Source organism: Acartia tonsa, chromosome 6 (assembly GCF_053477335.1).
Source record: "Acartia tonsa isolate MP-2025a chromosome 6, ASM5347733v1, whole genome shotgun sequence".
NCBI classification, from domain to species: Eukaryota; Metazoa; Arthropoda; class Copepoda; order Calanoida; family Acartiidae; genus Acartia; species Acartia tonsa.
Genome location: NC_137265.1, coordinates 18,768,466 through 18,785,935, shown reverse-complemented (window position 1 = coordinate 18,785,935; position 17,470 = coordinate 18,768,466). Strand labels below are relative to the sequence as shown.

The window sequence follows — 17,470 nt, the reverse complement described above, 5'->3', positions numbered from 1 at the left end:
TTTGCTTTGACTCTTATAATTTATATTATGATAATTAAGTTCTAACACTATACAAGTGTTGATGTCCGTTTGTCCTACCGTTTCAGTGCTTCGCTTTTATGGATGTTGTCATCCTTGTTGACCCTGTAAGTGTTTATTTTAATTTCTGGACATTTATGTAACGTGATCAAAGCAGTAGTTTCAAGAATTGCACTTGAGTATTTAAAGTATGAAATGACTCAAGTTTTGATAATTTGAAAACTACATTTTAGAAAATAAAAAAAATCTTTAGATTAGGTAGTTATATCTTTTAGTCTCATATTACTATGATTACAAATTAAAGCTTTAAATGCATTTCGTGGAACTACGCCTTGTTACAATCTCTAAATAATTTTTGAAACTTTCGACACCCCACCCAACACCAAACCCATTGAAAAATTATCAAAAAACGACGTGCATCAAATCCTACTGGCAGGTTTTAGCTCCAGAATAGGAATGTTTGTCATCAAAATGTCTTTTCATATTTCCAGACGAACTATAGCAGGCAATAAAAATACCATTGAAATAAGTAAAGAACAAAAATTTTTAAATTTAAGTAACAAGATGTCAGTCTATCTGTGTGACTCAAGTTTAAGATCTCGATAACCTCTGGACCAGTAGTGTTCTTCTTATAGGTCCGAAAAGGTTTAAAACTATTTTCTTAACCCTCCCGAGATAAATTGCAACTTGAAAAAATCCCCCCCCCCCAAAAAAAAAGAAGATTAATTTGCATCTTGATTTCTGTGTCATGTAAAATGTTTTAAGTACCTACTAATATTTGCCAGCTTAGTTGTTAGACAAAGTTATAAATATGCATGGGCAAAAAGCAGTGTTGTGGAGCCGGATCCCAGAACCGCCATATTTTGAAAGAGCAGTTATTTTCAGAGCGGCTCCGGCTCCGGGTGTAGCTAAAAAAAATAGCTGGAAATAAAAAAAATTTACCTTGATTACAGGGGCGTCCAAGCTTTTTATCTTGGGGGGGGGGGCAAAAATTTGTTAAGGGGGGGGGGGGGGTAATTCGTTTTTTTTGGGGGGGTAACTAAATACCCCCTCCTAAATGTTTGGAGAAGGGAAGGGGTAAATTTTAAATGGGAGGGGGGGTATTAATGAAATTTTTTTTGCCCAAATTCGTTTGGGGGGGGGGGGGGGGTAATCACTCCTTTACCCCCCCCCCCTTGGACGTCTATGCTTGATTAAACTTAATGTTTAAGTTTTATAATTTGGAATCCTTTTTAAGTGTTTCAAGTCCATTTTTCTCAAAAAATTGAACTTTTAAAACCTTTAAAATTAAAAAATAGACTTGGAAAAAAAATTTTGTTATTATTTTTTTGATTATAGGTAAAAGCCATTATTTTTAGAGGCAGCTCAGCGGAGCCGGATCTCGAGCCGCAACAAAATCAAACGGCTCCACAACACTGTCTATATGTCTATAAAAATCAACTGTACGTGCATTCAATCCTTACTGGCAAGTTCTAACAACTGGATTCGAGTGTTTATCCTCAAAATGTCGTTTCATTGTGTACGAACAACTTGACAAAAATTACCATATTTATTACTATTCTTTTATAAATTTTATGATTTTTATTTTAATATTCGTTGAATGGTCAGTAATACGATTATATACATGATTTTTCAGTAGGCTGAGAACCGGTTATGCTTCACTGTGTATAAAATGGGATGGAATGAGTATAGAAAACTTTACCAGACCACTAGCGGACTCAAAACTTCTTGATAATACAAAATATTAAAATGATGGTATTTTTCCCTGAGAATCTTCATGCAAATCTGACATTGATAACCTCCCTCCACTTGTATAGCTGGCACTGAAATAAAAAAGAATTAGAACAAACAATAAATTTTAACAAGAGAAGGAAATTTCTTCTGATGAAAAGTTCCTCTCAGTGAAAATTATACTTCACTTAAAATATCTTGATAAAATGTTGCTGTTGTTCAAAAAGTCGAGTATATTATCGAATACTCATATAAAAGCAATAAACCTTTACATTTTGTTTGAATACTATTGACTGGCTCAAAGCTAAAGGCTACACAGTTCTATGTTATAATCTGACGATTTTTTGTTAGATAATAAAAAATAGATGTTTAATCATAAAGTATGTATATTTTAAACTATGAATAATGAATATAAAACTATTAAGCATTGAAATTCTTTTTATGAGTTGCACTATGAGCTCTTAAAGCATTCATATTTTTATAAGTTTTGAAGCAGATTTGGCACTTTACAGCTTGATTCTCCATGTGGACCGTCTTCATATGTCGCTTGGTGCTACTTTTATCAAAGAAGCTCTTATAGCAGAGGGTACAGGACCATAGGTTGTCTGAGTTTACTGTCATATAAGCCTCCACAGATGTGTCCATTATACCTGTACAGGAAAATTATATGTTAGATTTGTTGTATATATTTAATGTAAAAAATATTCCATTAAAGAAAAAAATCAGATATATTTACTCCGAACACTAGCGTTACAAAGAAGAAAAATTCTTTTTATGAGTTGCACTATGAGCTCTTAAAGCATTCATATTTTTATATGTCCTGTGACAAATCTGACACTGGACAGCTTGGTACTCCATATGGACTGTCTTCATGTGTCGCTTTGTGGTTCCTTTATCAAAAAAGCTCTTATAACACAAGGTACAGGACCATAGGTTGTCAGAGTTTACTGTCATATAAGCTTCCACAGAGCCCTTCATGATACCTGCATATAAAAATCAATATTAGATTAATTTAGGCATGTTAGAATGGTCCTATCGATTTGAAACTTTGGATGAGATTACTGTAACAGATAGGTGCAATTAAAAAGTATAGCAACCCAAAAATCCTTAGCAGAATGTCTGTTTGTATAATCAAGCCCTAAAAATTAAAGCATGTCCTGTATAATCTTGAATTGGGCATGAAATGTTTGCATACAAAACAAATTAGAATTAAAAGTAATAACAAATTAAGCTGCAAATGGTAGTATTTCTTTAAGTAACACAATTATAAAATCAGTCATTGATTCAGAGAGAAAAATATATATTTTATCTAACATAATTTACTATTTAGAAATTGTAAAATATCTTAATAATCTTAGTAACTATCAATAACATATCCAGGATGCTTTTGATGCATATGAACTTTTAGTACAGTCAAATTTTTATATTTATTATGACAACAAGGACAGGTTATTTCTTGATGCTCCATATGGACTGTCTTCATATGTCGCCTCGTGGTTGCCTTATTAAAGAAGTTCTTATAGCAGAGCGTACAGGACCACTGGTTTTCTGAGTTTACTGTCATATAAGCTTCCACAGAGGTTTCCATTATACCTGTATATAAAAATTATATGTTAGATAAATTTTTGTATACCACAAAACATTTTATTTTACAGTTAAAAATATTCCATTCAACAAAAAAAAATATTTCCTCCCATTGAAGCCTCACAAAGCATGAAATTTGCTATTATGAGTTCTTAAAGCATTCATATTTTTATAAGTCTTCTGGCAAATCTGACACTGGACAGCTTGGTACTCCATATGGACCGTCTTCACGTGTCGCTTTGTGGTTGCCTTGTCAAAGAAACTCTTATAGCAGAGGGTACAGGACCACTGGTTGTCCGAGTTTACTGTCATATAAGTTTCCACAGAGCTGCCCTCCATAATACCTGCATATAAATATCATATATTAGATTAATTTTGGCATGTTAGAGTTGTCCTATCGATTTCAAACTTTGGATGATTATCACTGTAACATGTACAATTTAGAAAGTGTAGCGACTCTATACCTAATCGTTACCAGAAAAATCATTTGTATAAAGTCCTTTAAATAGTTGGAAAGTTTGATTTCAAAAAACTTTGTGGAAAAACAGAATAAATATTTGGATTCGAATGATGAAAAATATCTTGCATCAGAAATATTATGTTTGCATAAAAAAACAATCAGAGTTAAAAATATCAAAAGATTAAGTTACACTACGTAGTATTTTCTTACGTAAAAAATAAAATAGGTACCATTGGTCAATAGGAATGAGATTTGACGGACAGGCAAACTTTTTAGGGACCATCGTTTTAGATGTCCTAAAGACCATACAAATGACGAGAAAGCATTGAATTTATATTTAATTGATGGAAGAAGTGAACCATAGATGCCTTTTTGAAACAAAGGCATCTAAGGTTGCCTTTGATGCCGTTGTCTCAAAATGGCATAAAAATATCAAAAGATTAAGTTGCACTAGGTAGTAATTCTTTACTTTCTAAAAAATATTGGATAATATGATAGAGAGAGAAAATAAAGATCATATTATAAATAGTTAATATTTTTATGTAATATTTCAGTAATTATTAATAACATATCCAGAATGCTTTTGGCGCATGTGAACTTTCAGTGAAGTCCAATTTTTATATTTATTATGACAACAAGGACAAGTAATTTCTTGGTGGCCCTGGTGGGTTGTCTCCACATGACGACGGGCATTTCCTTTCTGGCTGAAAGGTTTCTGGCAGATCTGGCAGCTCCATGTGTTGGTATATGAGTCTCTTGTGAGATAGGCATCGAACATGTTACCTGACATAAAATAAAGATTTTATATATGCTTCAATACTTCAAAATGAAATAAAAAACAATTACTTATTACTCAATCTGGTATTTTTATTGCATAGGTATAATATAACATAAATTAAATATTGATATATAGGTATTTCATTAATAAATGTGAATCAATTAATTTTAATTTGTCTTAAATTGTTAAGACGCAAAATATTAAAATTATTGATAATTATATCCAGTAACCCCTTGATGTATCTGGCGCATATGGGATCTTAACACAGTTGGATTTTTATACTTTCTATGACAAATATAACAATCAAGGCCTTGGTGGCCTTGATGAGTGGTTTGTAGGTGTCTTCGGGCACTACTCTTCTGACTAAATGACTTATTACACAGCAGACATGCCCATGTGTTCTCTGTTGTCATGGCCAAACAATTTTCGTACTCGTCTGCTCCTCGACCTGATATAGTAAGAAGTCAAATTTAGTGTCACAAAAGACTTTAAAAATGGTGAAAAAAGCAATTAGGTAACAGTCGGGTATCTAAAGGGATAAGACAATGGCGGAAAAATTGATACACATCCTCAAATGATGATACACAAAATTACGCTTTCTCTAGATTACAATTAGTGGTTGAAACGTTTGAACATTGATTTAACTTGATGAAACCATCAATCAAAATTTTTGAAAGTCCCCAGAGTTAAGCCAACGAATGTGAAAACGTTATTATAAAACTTAGGGGTCTAATGTAATAAACACCCCCAATGTCCCCTCCCTTAATAGATAACATTGCATGGAAATCACAGCACTGATTGATATCTTTGGTTGTATTTCATTACTTTCATAATTGACAAAAAATATATGAAAACAATAAAAATATCTTAATGAATTTTAGGTTTTGTTTGTACTACTAATAATTAAAATAAGAATAATATTTCTTTTGTAAATTTAATAATAGTTTAAAACGTTTAGAACAATAAATGCTTTACATAAACAATACATATTTCTTAATAATTAACATTGTTATCAATACTATACAAGTTAGAATAAACATATTTTTATCTTAAGGCTAAAGAAACTGTTTGTTAAAACAGGTTTTAGGTCAAAGATAAAATTAATTATTCTCTCGTTTTACACTCATTTACACCAATCAAGGCCATCAAAATCCGTTGCAGATTTTTTTTTTGCAGCTTATTGAAATTTAAACTAAGCACCGAAATTTTATTAGCCCTGTATGGAATAAAATGACTATAAAACGAGGGATTAAATGATTATTTGATTATCACACGTAAATATTTGTTAGCACACCCAGTTAGTAAACAATTGATTATCTTGACATGGAAGATATTAAGACACAAGGACAAGTATGTTCATAAGTAGCGCAGCAATCAGAGATGGTTTACATTTTAAACAAAGTTAAAACTTGCCTATTTTTTACATTATATAACACTATTAAGCAAGGATCTAAAGGGATAATAAAATGAACAATAAATTGATGTACATCCCCAATGATGATACACAAAATTACCTCTTTAGTAGAACACAATTAGATACGAAAACGTTTGGACACTCAACTTAATGAACCAACCTATCAAATTTTTTTTAAAGTACCCAATGTTGTTAAGCCAACGAATAAGAAAACTTTATTATGAAACTTTGGGAACTAGTATAATAACAGCCCATTGTCCTCTTCCTTCCTGCATTATAAGGTTCTTAGAACTTTTCAGGTTTTTTTCACAGTTGTTTTCGGTCGGTCTAACGGACAGACATACACCTGTTATAGAGTGGCAAGGATATAATAATGACACATAGTTAACATTTCGTTGTGAAAGAACAATTAACATTAATCACATAAATAGTTAGTGAAGGTAAGAAGAAGTAAGAAGAAGTGATGCTACAAGTCACCCGTATAGGTTAGTATTTTTTTCGTTAATCATAAAAGTAAAAGTGGATACAAATAGAATTACAATATACAAGTGAAGTCACAAAATATAAGTACACCTATCTTTTTTATTGTTTAACCCATCTTATTACAAATATTTATCATTTCTCACTTTTAATCAAATCATGTTGTCACTAAGAGCCACAAATAAATAATTGGCTCCACAACTTTTCATCTGTAGAAGAAATCACTTATTAAAACTAGATTATCACTTTAATTTAAATCTTAAGATGTATGTTAAATAATCAACGCTTGACTTGAAAGGTTTAAAATCAATAGGTAACATCTTTGTGCAATGCGCATTTATACCTCCTCATAACTTAAAACTACATTGTAAAGAAGCCTATTTCACAGTAAACTTCTGAATTATTGAAATCTAGTTAAACAATTTTCGTGAAAGTATCCATTTAATCATCATCTGTAGGTAGTTGTTCAATCTTACTCCTGTGGGCACTAAAATAATGTCTAGTAGCCGAGTTCCGGAGGCTGAAGGCTTTGTAACACAACAAACATTCCCAGTAGTTGTCATCATTCAGGATTAGATAGTCATCCATTGTGGTTCCTAAGAAATAATAAAGTGTCAGTGTTAATTAAATTATTGTCAAAAAACAATACATTTCCAATTTATTTCATGGTGATTTGGCTGCTGACAGACGAAATCAGAATCCTAATCCACGTTACCCTTTTGTTGAGCATGCTGTAAAATCCAAATCAGAATAGACTACTATCAAACATGGAGTGTAGCCAAGGATTCTGATAGCATGTCTACAGCCAATTAACTAGTATTAAAGTATAAATAATTAACGACAAATATATAGATAAAAATAAATAAAAATGTAATTATGAAACTGAACAAGATTTATTATTTACAATATTTTTTTGAAACACATCTATTAATATTTATTTAATAGATTGATTTTTGTGGTAGGCACTCATGTGCGTTCTCAACACATTAGTGTTTTTATACCACTTGTGACAATACTGGCACTGCACTTGGCTGCCTTGGTGGGATGTCACGAGATGTCGGGTGGCGTTGCTCTTGGTGCTGAAGGATTTGATGCACAGCAGACAAGACCATTGTTGTGTTTCAGGGTCCACAACTAGGAATTCATCTGTTCCGCCTATGAATTAAAAATGCAATTAAAATTAAAAGATAAAATTAAAGGCTATTCTATAAAATAATTAGGACAACGAAAGTCTTTATAGTAAGCCTGAAAGGTAGAGGTTTTCAGAAGTAACTACAATTAAAGGTAACGTTCGATCCTAACTTCATACAATTAGGATTTGCCATACTGCTAATCAATAACTGTTCAGATATGTCCACTTAAATGTAATGATGATATTAAACTAATTAAATCTGAATCAAAATGAATAAATGTTAATTAATCACGAACATATAAAAGAAAGTTAAATAGTTTTGAAACAAAATTATTACTAAATTAGTTAATTGCGTAAGTACAAACAAATCTATAAAGGTAAGAAAAAGCAATAAAACTAAAGTAAAGTTTAAGCTTCTTTGAATTCAATTCAATTAATTAAATTAAAAACGTTATCAACAACATAACCATTTTATTTCGATATATTTAAATATATATTGCAAAATCTGAACAAATATATTTAGTTTTCACAGATACAATAAATTTGTCATAATTTCCAGAAGAAAAAAACTTTAATTTGCAACTATGCAAACAAATAACTAAATTTCACTATTACATTTAGCTGAGATATGCTTTTAAGTTGAACAGATGTGTTATTGTTACATTTCTGGAGCTCGGCCCCTTTTATGAAGTTTCTCTAAAAGTAAACAATAACAAAGCCGAAATATTATACGCGGCAATTAGTCGCACAACAATGTCGTCTTCCATATAATTTTAATGACCTTTATTATTTAGGAAGAGAAGAAAGTGAAAAAGATTTAAACAACCCAAAGACTTGTGTAAAAAATGAAATAGGCTTGAACCATCCCAGCGCCTATTTGTTAATTTCCTAAAATGGAGAACCTTACTACGGATGTCGGCTATGGCCCTAGCATCGGAGAAGGGGAAGTACAGAAAACTAGCCTAAACCATCCACAGACTTAATATCTAAAAAATAAACAGCCTATAACCATCATGGTACCCCAAAGTGGAAGTATTAAGATGCAAGGAGCAACTCTAATTTTAAAAAAGCTTCATTCATAAAAAAGAATTAATACAAAAGATGAACTAAAGTTAGTTTTTTCCATTTTGAAAATCATTAGAAATAATCAAAACTTCATATATTTCCATCTTTCTGATTTCTCAATGTTATGCTTTCTTTTCAAATGCTGAACTAAATTTTCCCTGTTTTTGAACACAGTTTGGCAAATACTACAGGCAGTTTGTTTGATTTCTGTGTGCTGATTCACATAGTGGCGTCTGGCGTTGCATTTCAGGTTAAATACCTGGGTGCACAGCAAGCAGGTCCAGGCTGGAGGCTCTTGGCAGTCATCATACACTATGTACTGGTCAGCAAGGTCTGAAACAAGGGAAGGAGGGTGGTTAGACTTGAAAGTTTGAATTTTTAAAAATTTTGAGCAAATATTTGATTTATATTTAAATTCTTTAAAATAAAAGTTATTAAATCAAACATTAATATCGAAAGTCTATAAAAAGTGTTTCAAAATAGCATAAAAATTATATTTAATTAATAAATATCCTTATATTACATCATTTAACGAAAAAAAATCTACAAAATGTGAAAAATGTGGTCTTAAAAATAAAATAAAAATACATTACTTAAAAACTAGTATCCTATATCTTATACAAAAATCTAGAAGACATTGTGAACTCATGATAATTTTAAAAGTCCTTTTAATAAAATTAATCTTTAAAAATTTTAATAAAAAGTTTTGATTTAGTCCCTTTCGTGACAACGCCTCTTACAGGGTTTGACAATTGGCCCGTAGTATTAGAGCCCCCAAAGGAGCTAGAAATAGGAGAATAGCTGCTGTGAAAATACGAATAAACGCCCCTTAAGAGGCGCTCTCACGAAAAGGACTATACACAAAAGAGCTATAAACAAAAAAATTTACTAACATAAATAAAATACTAGGCATAAAGTTTAAGTCGACAATTAAATAAAATACATTGATAAAAAAACCTTACAGTATACACTTTTTTTTATGATCTACAATATTTTAATAGCATGTTTATAAAAAAAAGGTTTTATCTTATAACTCTTTATAAATTGATACTTTTTTGATTAACAATTCTAGAAAACATTCAATTTCAAAATCAAATAAACAAGGACGACAACATCCACAAGTAGCAAAGCACAAAAAATGGACAAACAATGACAGATCAGATGTTCAGTGGCTATAAAAAAAACTGGCAGATTAACGAACCTATTAAATTTGACACTGGATATTCTGTTGAGAGGAATAACTAGAAAAAAAATCGGCAGTCGAGAAACTTTTATAGCGTTACATACTGACGGACGTACAGACAAAGCAAATTTTATAGTAGCTTCGCTACAAAAAAAAACATTAGTTAGTGCTAAAACTGCAATTATAAATATACAGTGAAGTAAATAAATACAATATGAAAACAAAGATAACAACTTCCATAAGAGCGAAGCTCAACAGATCGTATGGTTAGGTTAGACAAACTAACATTAACAAATATAGAGTGAAAATGCGTTTAATTTTCAACATTTTTTATAAGTCTAACCGAAAATTCTATATATATCTAATATATATTTCAAAAAAGCTTAATGTGGACGTATACATATGCAGACTTAAGGATAGAGATTTTTTGCTTATAACATCATGACAAATCGTTTTAAGAATAAAAATTCCAGAAAAGTAATATAGGATTATATTATCATGTAATAATACCTATTTAATCGTTAATTATAGGTATCACAATGCCAAGTTTGAAGTCCATAGAATAATTCTAACATGCCTATATTAACGTTAAGGTCTAGCCATTACAGAAGGAGCCTGGATGTAGAAAAGCCTCGCATACAAAACCAACATAATATATTTACATAAGAAATATAGAACATTGTTTCTAGTTTGGCTTTGAAACCGATTAATTTCAGCTGAATTAAAACCGGTTCTCAGTCATACTTAAAAATCATGTATTACAGACAATTTTACACAAAAATAAAAATAAAATTCACAAAATTGATAACAGTTTTGTTAGCCCGGGACTTCGGTCCCTTGGGGTTAACAAAAATGGTTTTAATCATATAATTTTTCTTTTTAATATCCGTGGAAACCTATCTATAATACGATGCGATAAATAACTATAATACCATCACCAATTAAATGTACGTTACTTCTAACCTCGAAAAAAAAAAAATATTTTTAACTTTTCCGACAAACATAATAATGAAAAAATAGAAAGTTTATTTTTCCTTTAGCTGCCAAATATTCATGTATTGTGCTCTCTCCTTATTGGGGATGTCGTGCTTCCTCTTCAGATGTTGCGACAATATCTCCCTATTCTTACACACAGTGCCGCATATCTTGCAAGTGGCCGGGTTGTTCTCCGTGTGCCGGCTGATGAAGTGTCGCCTAGCACTGGCCTTGGTCGGGTACATCTGGTCACACAGCATGCAGCACCACACTGGCGGCACTTGGGTGTCGTCAAACATGATGTTCAGGTTGGCCATTTCTGAAACAAGGGAAATCGTTGGTTAGACAAAGTATGATAATTATATGGCCTGTATGAAAACAATGTGTGAATATAAATTACTGCATACTTCCTACATTTTAGGAAAATTGTCATTTGGAAAACAATTTATTATTAAATAACCATATCAATGAAATTTGACTGTGTACATAAAATTGTTTGTAATACAATGCTATACATGATTTTCAGTATGGCTGAGAACCAATTCTAATCCAGCGGATATTAATCGGTTTGAAGCAACACTGGAAAAATATTAATGCTGTACAGTGTACAGGGATAAGCTAAAAATAATAGACAAAGATTATTTTTAGTATGAAGTTCATGTTGAATAACTTCAGCATTCTTAGCATAGCAGGTGTCCAACGTAAATTCGTCTTTTTGTAAGGCAGGTGTCACACTTAAATTCGTCTTTATGAAGGAAAACTAACAGTAGGGCCTGGTTGAAGGAATTCACATAATAAATTCATAGATGAATGCTGCTGCGTAGAATCTTAAACTCAGAACCATTAAACAACTGAACACTTTCATTATTAATAGAATGATCCATTATAGAAAATACAAACAGATGCTCCTTAGAAGTTTATAAAAAAAGTCACATAAACAATTTCAACGTGTCTGGTTTATCATTCATACTTCATAAATCTCCATCTTTGATTAACAACATTATGCATTTTCCTCAGATGCTGGGAGATGACAATCTTATTCTTGAAGACCTTGCTGCAGACACTGCACCTGACCTGCTGATTATCCATGTGGTTTGTCAGCAAGTGCTGTTTTGCATTGCTCTTGGTTGTCAGCTGCTTGGCACACAGTGTACAGGTCCAGGTTGGGTAGTTCGGGTTGTTGTTGTACACCATATAAGTTTCCATGTAATCTAGAACAAGAAAAGAAACACTTAGTAAGAGTAAGATGATACCAAAAGTCAGTTATATTAAAGATCGGTCAGTCCGCCATGCTGATATGGATGGGTCAATGTTCAATGATCAATAAGGTATGGACTTAAACAGGATGGCTTGTTCTATGGCTCTACAACTTTAGGAACCTTGTAATGAATTTTGATTGGTTGGTTCATTAAGTTGAGTGTAGAAACAATTTAAAAACTAATTACAATCTAAGAAGAGGTAATTTTGTGTAGCATAATTGGTGATGTACATTATTATATCGGCCATTGTCTTATCTCTTTAGATCCCTGACAAATATTTCAATCACCATTCTTATCAAACCTAGTCATTAACTAAAAATATTCAAGAATTTATTCACTATACTTCGCACCAGATTGCATATTTAAACCAATACCATATAATAGGATGGAGGGAGAGGACAAAAATTGTCTTTTATTTAAATTTAAACGTTTTTCATAAATCTCCATCTGTCATGCTCAACTTTATGCACGCTCTTGATGTGTCTTGATAACACAATCTTATTTTTACACACTTTGTTACACACAGTGCACTGTAACTCCTGCAATATTTTGAAGCATTTGGAATAGAATAAAATCAAAGTTTAAAATAATTTAAATTTTTCAAAATATAAAAAATATTTTCCTTATAAGTTCATTTTTATATGTGACATCATTTTAAGATATGAAGGGATGATTGCATGAAGTTGGGGAACTTGAAATGATTTTTGTGGGTTAGAATCAATTATAGTAGATAGTTTTTTTGAGATACACCTAAAAATATATAATTTGTGATTGTCAAGTTTCATAAAAATGATTGCCAGCATAAATCACAAGAATAGCGCTTTTTCATAAAGCTTTACTAAAATTGGGAGCTTATCCGGTTAAGAGTTTAGAAAAATTTAACTGACAAACAAAGAAAAACCATACTACTTTTTATAAAAGGATTTACATAGAAATAATAGGTAATAAAATATTCAAATGCTTCCCTGATTTTCCAAATGGTTGAATAGAAAATGTTGCTTGGCATTTGATTTATTTGAAAACTCCTTGGAACAAAAATCAAAGGATAAAATAAGGTTGTGTATATCCTTACGTCCGTCCATACGGATAGCACTAAGGGCATGTAAGAATTGTACTATTAATTTCAAACTTAACATATTAATCATGTACAGTTACAATTTAGTAGGCGTAGCAACTCTATAATCATTACCAGAAAGTCCGTATGTCCTTTTGAATATTGTTGATGTATTTGAATATTTTAATTTTCATTTTTTTTGACTGTCTTACATGTTAATATATGATATGCTCCAGTAGGGGCCCTGAGAATTATATAAACATAAACAAGCTTAGTTTCTTTATAAATGTTGCTATCTTAGTATATCCATTGAATGGATATAAAATATACGTGGATATAGGTTAAATGTCATCTATTTAGCTTGATAACATGGAACTCGTTTGTTGGTCACTACGTTCATCCAGTAGGAGGGGAGTGGATGTGGTTAAGTGGTTAGCCTGTTACAAGTTTCACTTTACATGATAATATGGTGTAAGATCCATGTAATAATATATCCATTATCCATTGACTCCTGCCTTGGTGCAAAGAACACAGGTCCAGGTGTGTGGGTCATAAGAGCTACGCACCAGGTGAGATTCAATATATCCTGAAATAAAATAAAAATATTGTTAGTTTAAAATATTAATTAGATAGGTATTGTGAAGGTACAATGGACTGACAATGATTTTTCATCTTAAACTTTAGAAACACTTGATGCCATTTCATTTAGTTATTCTAAAAAGGTTTGATCTGGAAATTATAACACAAAATTATCAAAACTTTTCCTCCAGTTACTTTCGAAAATAATATTTTTGTTTGTCCATTATCCTATCAGTGTGTGTACATTCAAGAAAGTACACGAGAGAACAAAGAACATCAATGAAACTATCATTTTATAATTGATATTTCACCAAAATATAATTGACAAAGTATTTAAAAAACACTCAACAATCTATGATCAAAAGTTTTGACTTTAGATAAGTCATAAACTTTTACATAAGGTGGGATATAATGTGGAAAATAATGGAAGCCTGCAGGAAATACAGCACTCTAACTGCTGAAAAACTGCCACAAGTAGACCCAATACCTCAAAGATTTTCAACTCCCTAAAGTGTCATTTTAAGATGCCTATGACTTTAATGTTATTGGAGCTGGAGGCTTCAAATTTGGGGGATTGAGTTTATTTATTGCAGTATTTCAACAGTTAAAGAGCAGTACTTCAACAGTTAAAGCAGAGATGGCATAATAAAACCACGTGGTTTTAATCAAGTGGTTTAAACCAAAAAAAACCAAGCTTAAAAAAACCAAGGCCTATCTTTCCAGTTATATCTTTTCATAACGTAAATAATACAGTAAATAACTGTCAATCAGGGTTGTCAAATCTGGCGTTCGCTTTTGGGCGGGCGGTTTTGGGCTGCCCTTTTGGGCAGATTTGGGCACCGTCCGTTTCGGGGGTGAGAAAAAGGGGGAGGGGGTGAAAAAAGAGGGGGGGGCAGGCCTAAAAATTGGATATTATTAAAAAAACCAAAACTGGTTTGTTCTTTTTATAAAAAAAACCCTGATTTTTTTCCATCTCTGAGTTAAAGAGCTATATCTCCTGCAGGCTTCCTTTGAAAGTGCAACCTTGATTTTCTATCTCATCTTATAACTCTATTTATCAATAATAGAAATACATGTTGTTTACATTCAAAAATAATCATTATTATAAATTTATTGATACCTATTACCTAGGCTTCAATTATTGCAATCTCAAAATTAAATCTATCTATCTGAACTAGTCTCTGCAGAATAGTACCTAGTATACATCTTATGTACATTAATCATGTGCGACCCCAGGGAGTTCTTATGCACAAACATTTTATTGCATATGTCACATTGAATTCTTTCATTTTCATGGTGGATGTTTCTGATATGACGGGTGGCATTTGACTTGATGCTAAATTCTTTGCCACATTGTGAACACACCCACATTCCGCATGGATTAAGTGATAGGTAAAGGTTGGTGTCTCCAGAACCTTAAAAAACAACAAAACAGATGATTAGTAATAATTTGCACAAATAACTTTAAAGAACCATTTTATTTATCATCTTAAAAGATATCATTTCCTAATGTAACATATACGGGGTAGCAAAAAGGGGATGTGTCAACAGTCCCCTAAAACAAGATTCTTCTTATAGACATTTACCTTTTGGTTATAAATCTCATTTTCATTTGGGGGATAAAAAGCCTTCAGCTCCCAAAATTTAATTACAACTCTTTAAAATTATCATTTTAAAAATGATATTCAACTTATATTGTAAAATAAAACAATTATCAACCAGTCTATGATAATTCTAAGTTTTGTCTTTAGGCTCTTCATAAACTAAAACCTGTTGAAATACAATAATAATCAACAATGAGAATTTATTAATCCAATTATTGAAACTTCAAAATTAAAATTGTACATAAGCTACATTCTCTATATTTCTAGTATACATCTTATGCTGTTTAATCATGTGCGACCCTAAGGAGTTCTCGTGCTTAAACAATTTGTTGCATATCTCACACTGAATTCTTTTATTTTCATGGTGGATATTCCTGATATGGCGGTTGGCATTTGAATTGGAGGTAAACTCTTTGCCACACTGAGAACACACCCACATTCCACTTGGATTCAGTGACAGGTAAAGGTTGGTGTCTCCAGAACCTTAAACACAACAAAACGGGATTAGCTACATTTTGAACAACTAACTTTAAGGTGAAATTCCCATTAAAACCATTCAAAATACAAAAAGATTATATTTGAAGTTGTGGTTTAGGTAGGGTATAATCATCCCCCTTCAAGAAGATTTTAGGAAGAATTGCGTTACTCATTTTACATCCTCTCAAGGTATTACACTCCTGTAATAAATTTCTGTGCACGTCACTGTAATTTGAAGTTACAGCATGTAAAATTAAGCATATCTTGACCTTATTAACCTGATACAGAAATGAAACAGACAATTTTATTGAAACATTAAAATATACAATTTGTGGTAATTTTTATTTAAGCATTAGCAACTTCATAATTGTACATTACCTACAGTTCTATATTTTAGTATACATCTTATGGGTATTAATCATGTGCGACCCTAGGGAGTTCTTGTGCTTGAACAATTTGTTGCATATCTCACATTGAATTCTCTCATTTTCACGGTGGATATTTCTGATATGGCGTTTGGCATTTGATTTGTCGGTAAATTCTTTGCCACAGTGTGAACACACCCACATTCCATTTGTGTTAAGCATTGAGTAAGTGCCTCCATAACCTTAAACAAAAATACATCAAGATTAGTAATAATTTGTACATATGTATAACTTAAAAGAGCATATTCTGATTATTCAAAAAAAAAAAAAAATTTTGTTTCCCCTGAAGCTGTGGCGTGCGGAAAGGGGGGGGGGGGCATATGACTTAACACCTCTCTTTTCAAATTTTAAAAAGCACAGGATTATCCTTCTTCATCCCCTATTACTATAAACTCCCCTGTTGAATTGCTGGGCACGCCAATGATAAAAAATTACAAAATTAAAAATTAAACATCAATCAGAAAAAAAGATAAAACTGTACAATTTTATTTAAATCAAAATATACAATTTTTAGGTCATTATTTTGAGACAATTACACTACAATACATTTAAGTCAAATGATAAAAATAAGAATACATAACAAATTACATTTTATTGCATATTTTAATTTACTTAAAACCTAGTATTTACAAAAGTTTTGATCCTGAATTCTAAATTAGATAAATTTAAAGTTTGTAGGTATACCTTTCTTTTATAGGTAATAGATATACAAAACTTTTACTAATTCCAACTAATTCAATGAACTTTGAGTAACATCAGCTTGTTTTTCCCTTTTACTAATCTTATGCCTGTTCTTGATGTGTGTACTCAGGGAGTTCTTATTCTTAAACTCTTGCTTGCATATTTCACACTCAATTCGTTTATTCTCCATGTGAATATCCCTGAAATGACGGACTGCGTTGTGCTTGATGCTGAATTCTTTACCACACTGCAGGCACACCCATTTTCCATGCGTGTTGATGGTCAGGAAGGTGTCAGCGATAAAACCTGAAAATAAAGATAGAATTGTCAGTAAAATTTAATTGATTCTAAAGAGTCATGAGCACTTGTACATTTTTAGTCACCATGGGGATTTTCTTAAACTAGAAAAGGAACGTCTTTTCCAGTGTGGTTTCGAAACCGATAAATATCTGCAGGATTAAAACCGGTTCTCAGCTATATCGAAAAATTATATATAGCATCGTATTACAGACAATTTTTCAAGAAAACTAAAATAAAAATGATAAATTAAAACCAGTTTTGTTAGAATCAA

General features: G+C 31.6%; 2 protein-coding genes across 5 annotated transcripts in view; both read right to left on the bottom strand.

Moving 5' to 3' along the window:
- Window positions 1-9,145: 9,145 nt before the first annotated feature.
- The window catches only part of LOC145323193 (uncharacterized), a 100,518-nt gene continuing 92,193 nt past the window's right edge, over window positions 9,146-17,470 (bottom strand). Inside the window, exon 3 of one of the 4 annotated variants that reach the window (XM_080165612.1) lies at window positions 9,146-11,139. In XM_080165612.1, the coding sequence (XP_080021738.1) occupies window positions 10,871-11,139 (269 nt within the window). In that variant the 3' untranslated portion in view covers window positions 9,146-10,870. Of the gene's footprint in view, window positions 11,140-11,723; window positions 12,032-15,502; window positions 15,800-16,688; window positions 17,206-17,470 lie in introns of those variants that run through there. The other 3 variants (XM_080165629.1, XM_080165627.1, XM_080165617.1) reach the window with 3 other exon arrangements.
- On the bottom strand, window positions 12,395-15,127 carry LOC145323198 (protein tramtrack, beta isoform-like). Its single transcript, XM_080165651.1, has 4 exons — window positions 14,908-15,127; window positions 13,649-13,719; window positions 13,048-13,104; window positions 12,395-12,621 (listed from the first exon to the last, which is right to left on the bottom strand). The coding sequence occupies exons 1-4, from the start codon at window positions 14,927-14,929 to the stop codon at window positions 12,502-12,504; spliced, it is 270 nt and encodes an 89-aa protein (XP_080021777.1). The 5' UTR covers window positions 14,930-15,127; the 3' UTR covers window positions 12,395-12,501.

Bases quoted from the DNA above. Each gene is read 5' to 3' on its own strand.
- LOC145323198 (XM_080165651.1), bottom strand. From the start codon at position 14,929: ATGTACATAAGATGTATACTAG. The intron at 13,105-13,648 runs GCAGGAGTCAAT...TTTTGTTCCAAG, and splicing joins CCTGTGTTCTTTGCACCAAG to GAGTTTTCAAATAAATCAAA. The intron at 12,622-13,047 runs CAGGGAAGCATT...TTCAAAATATTG, and splicing joins TATTCAACCATTTGGAAAAT to CAGGAGTTACAGTGCACTGT.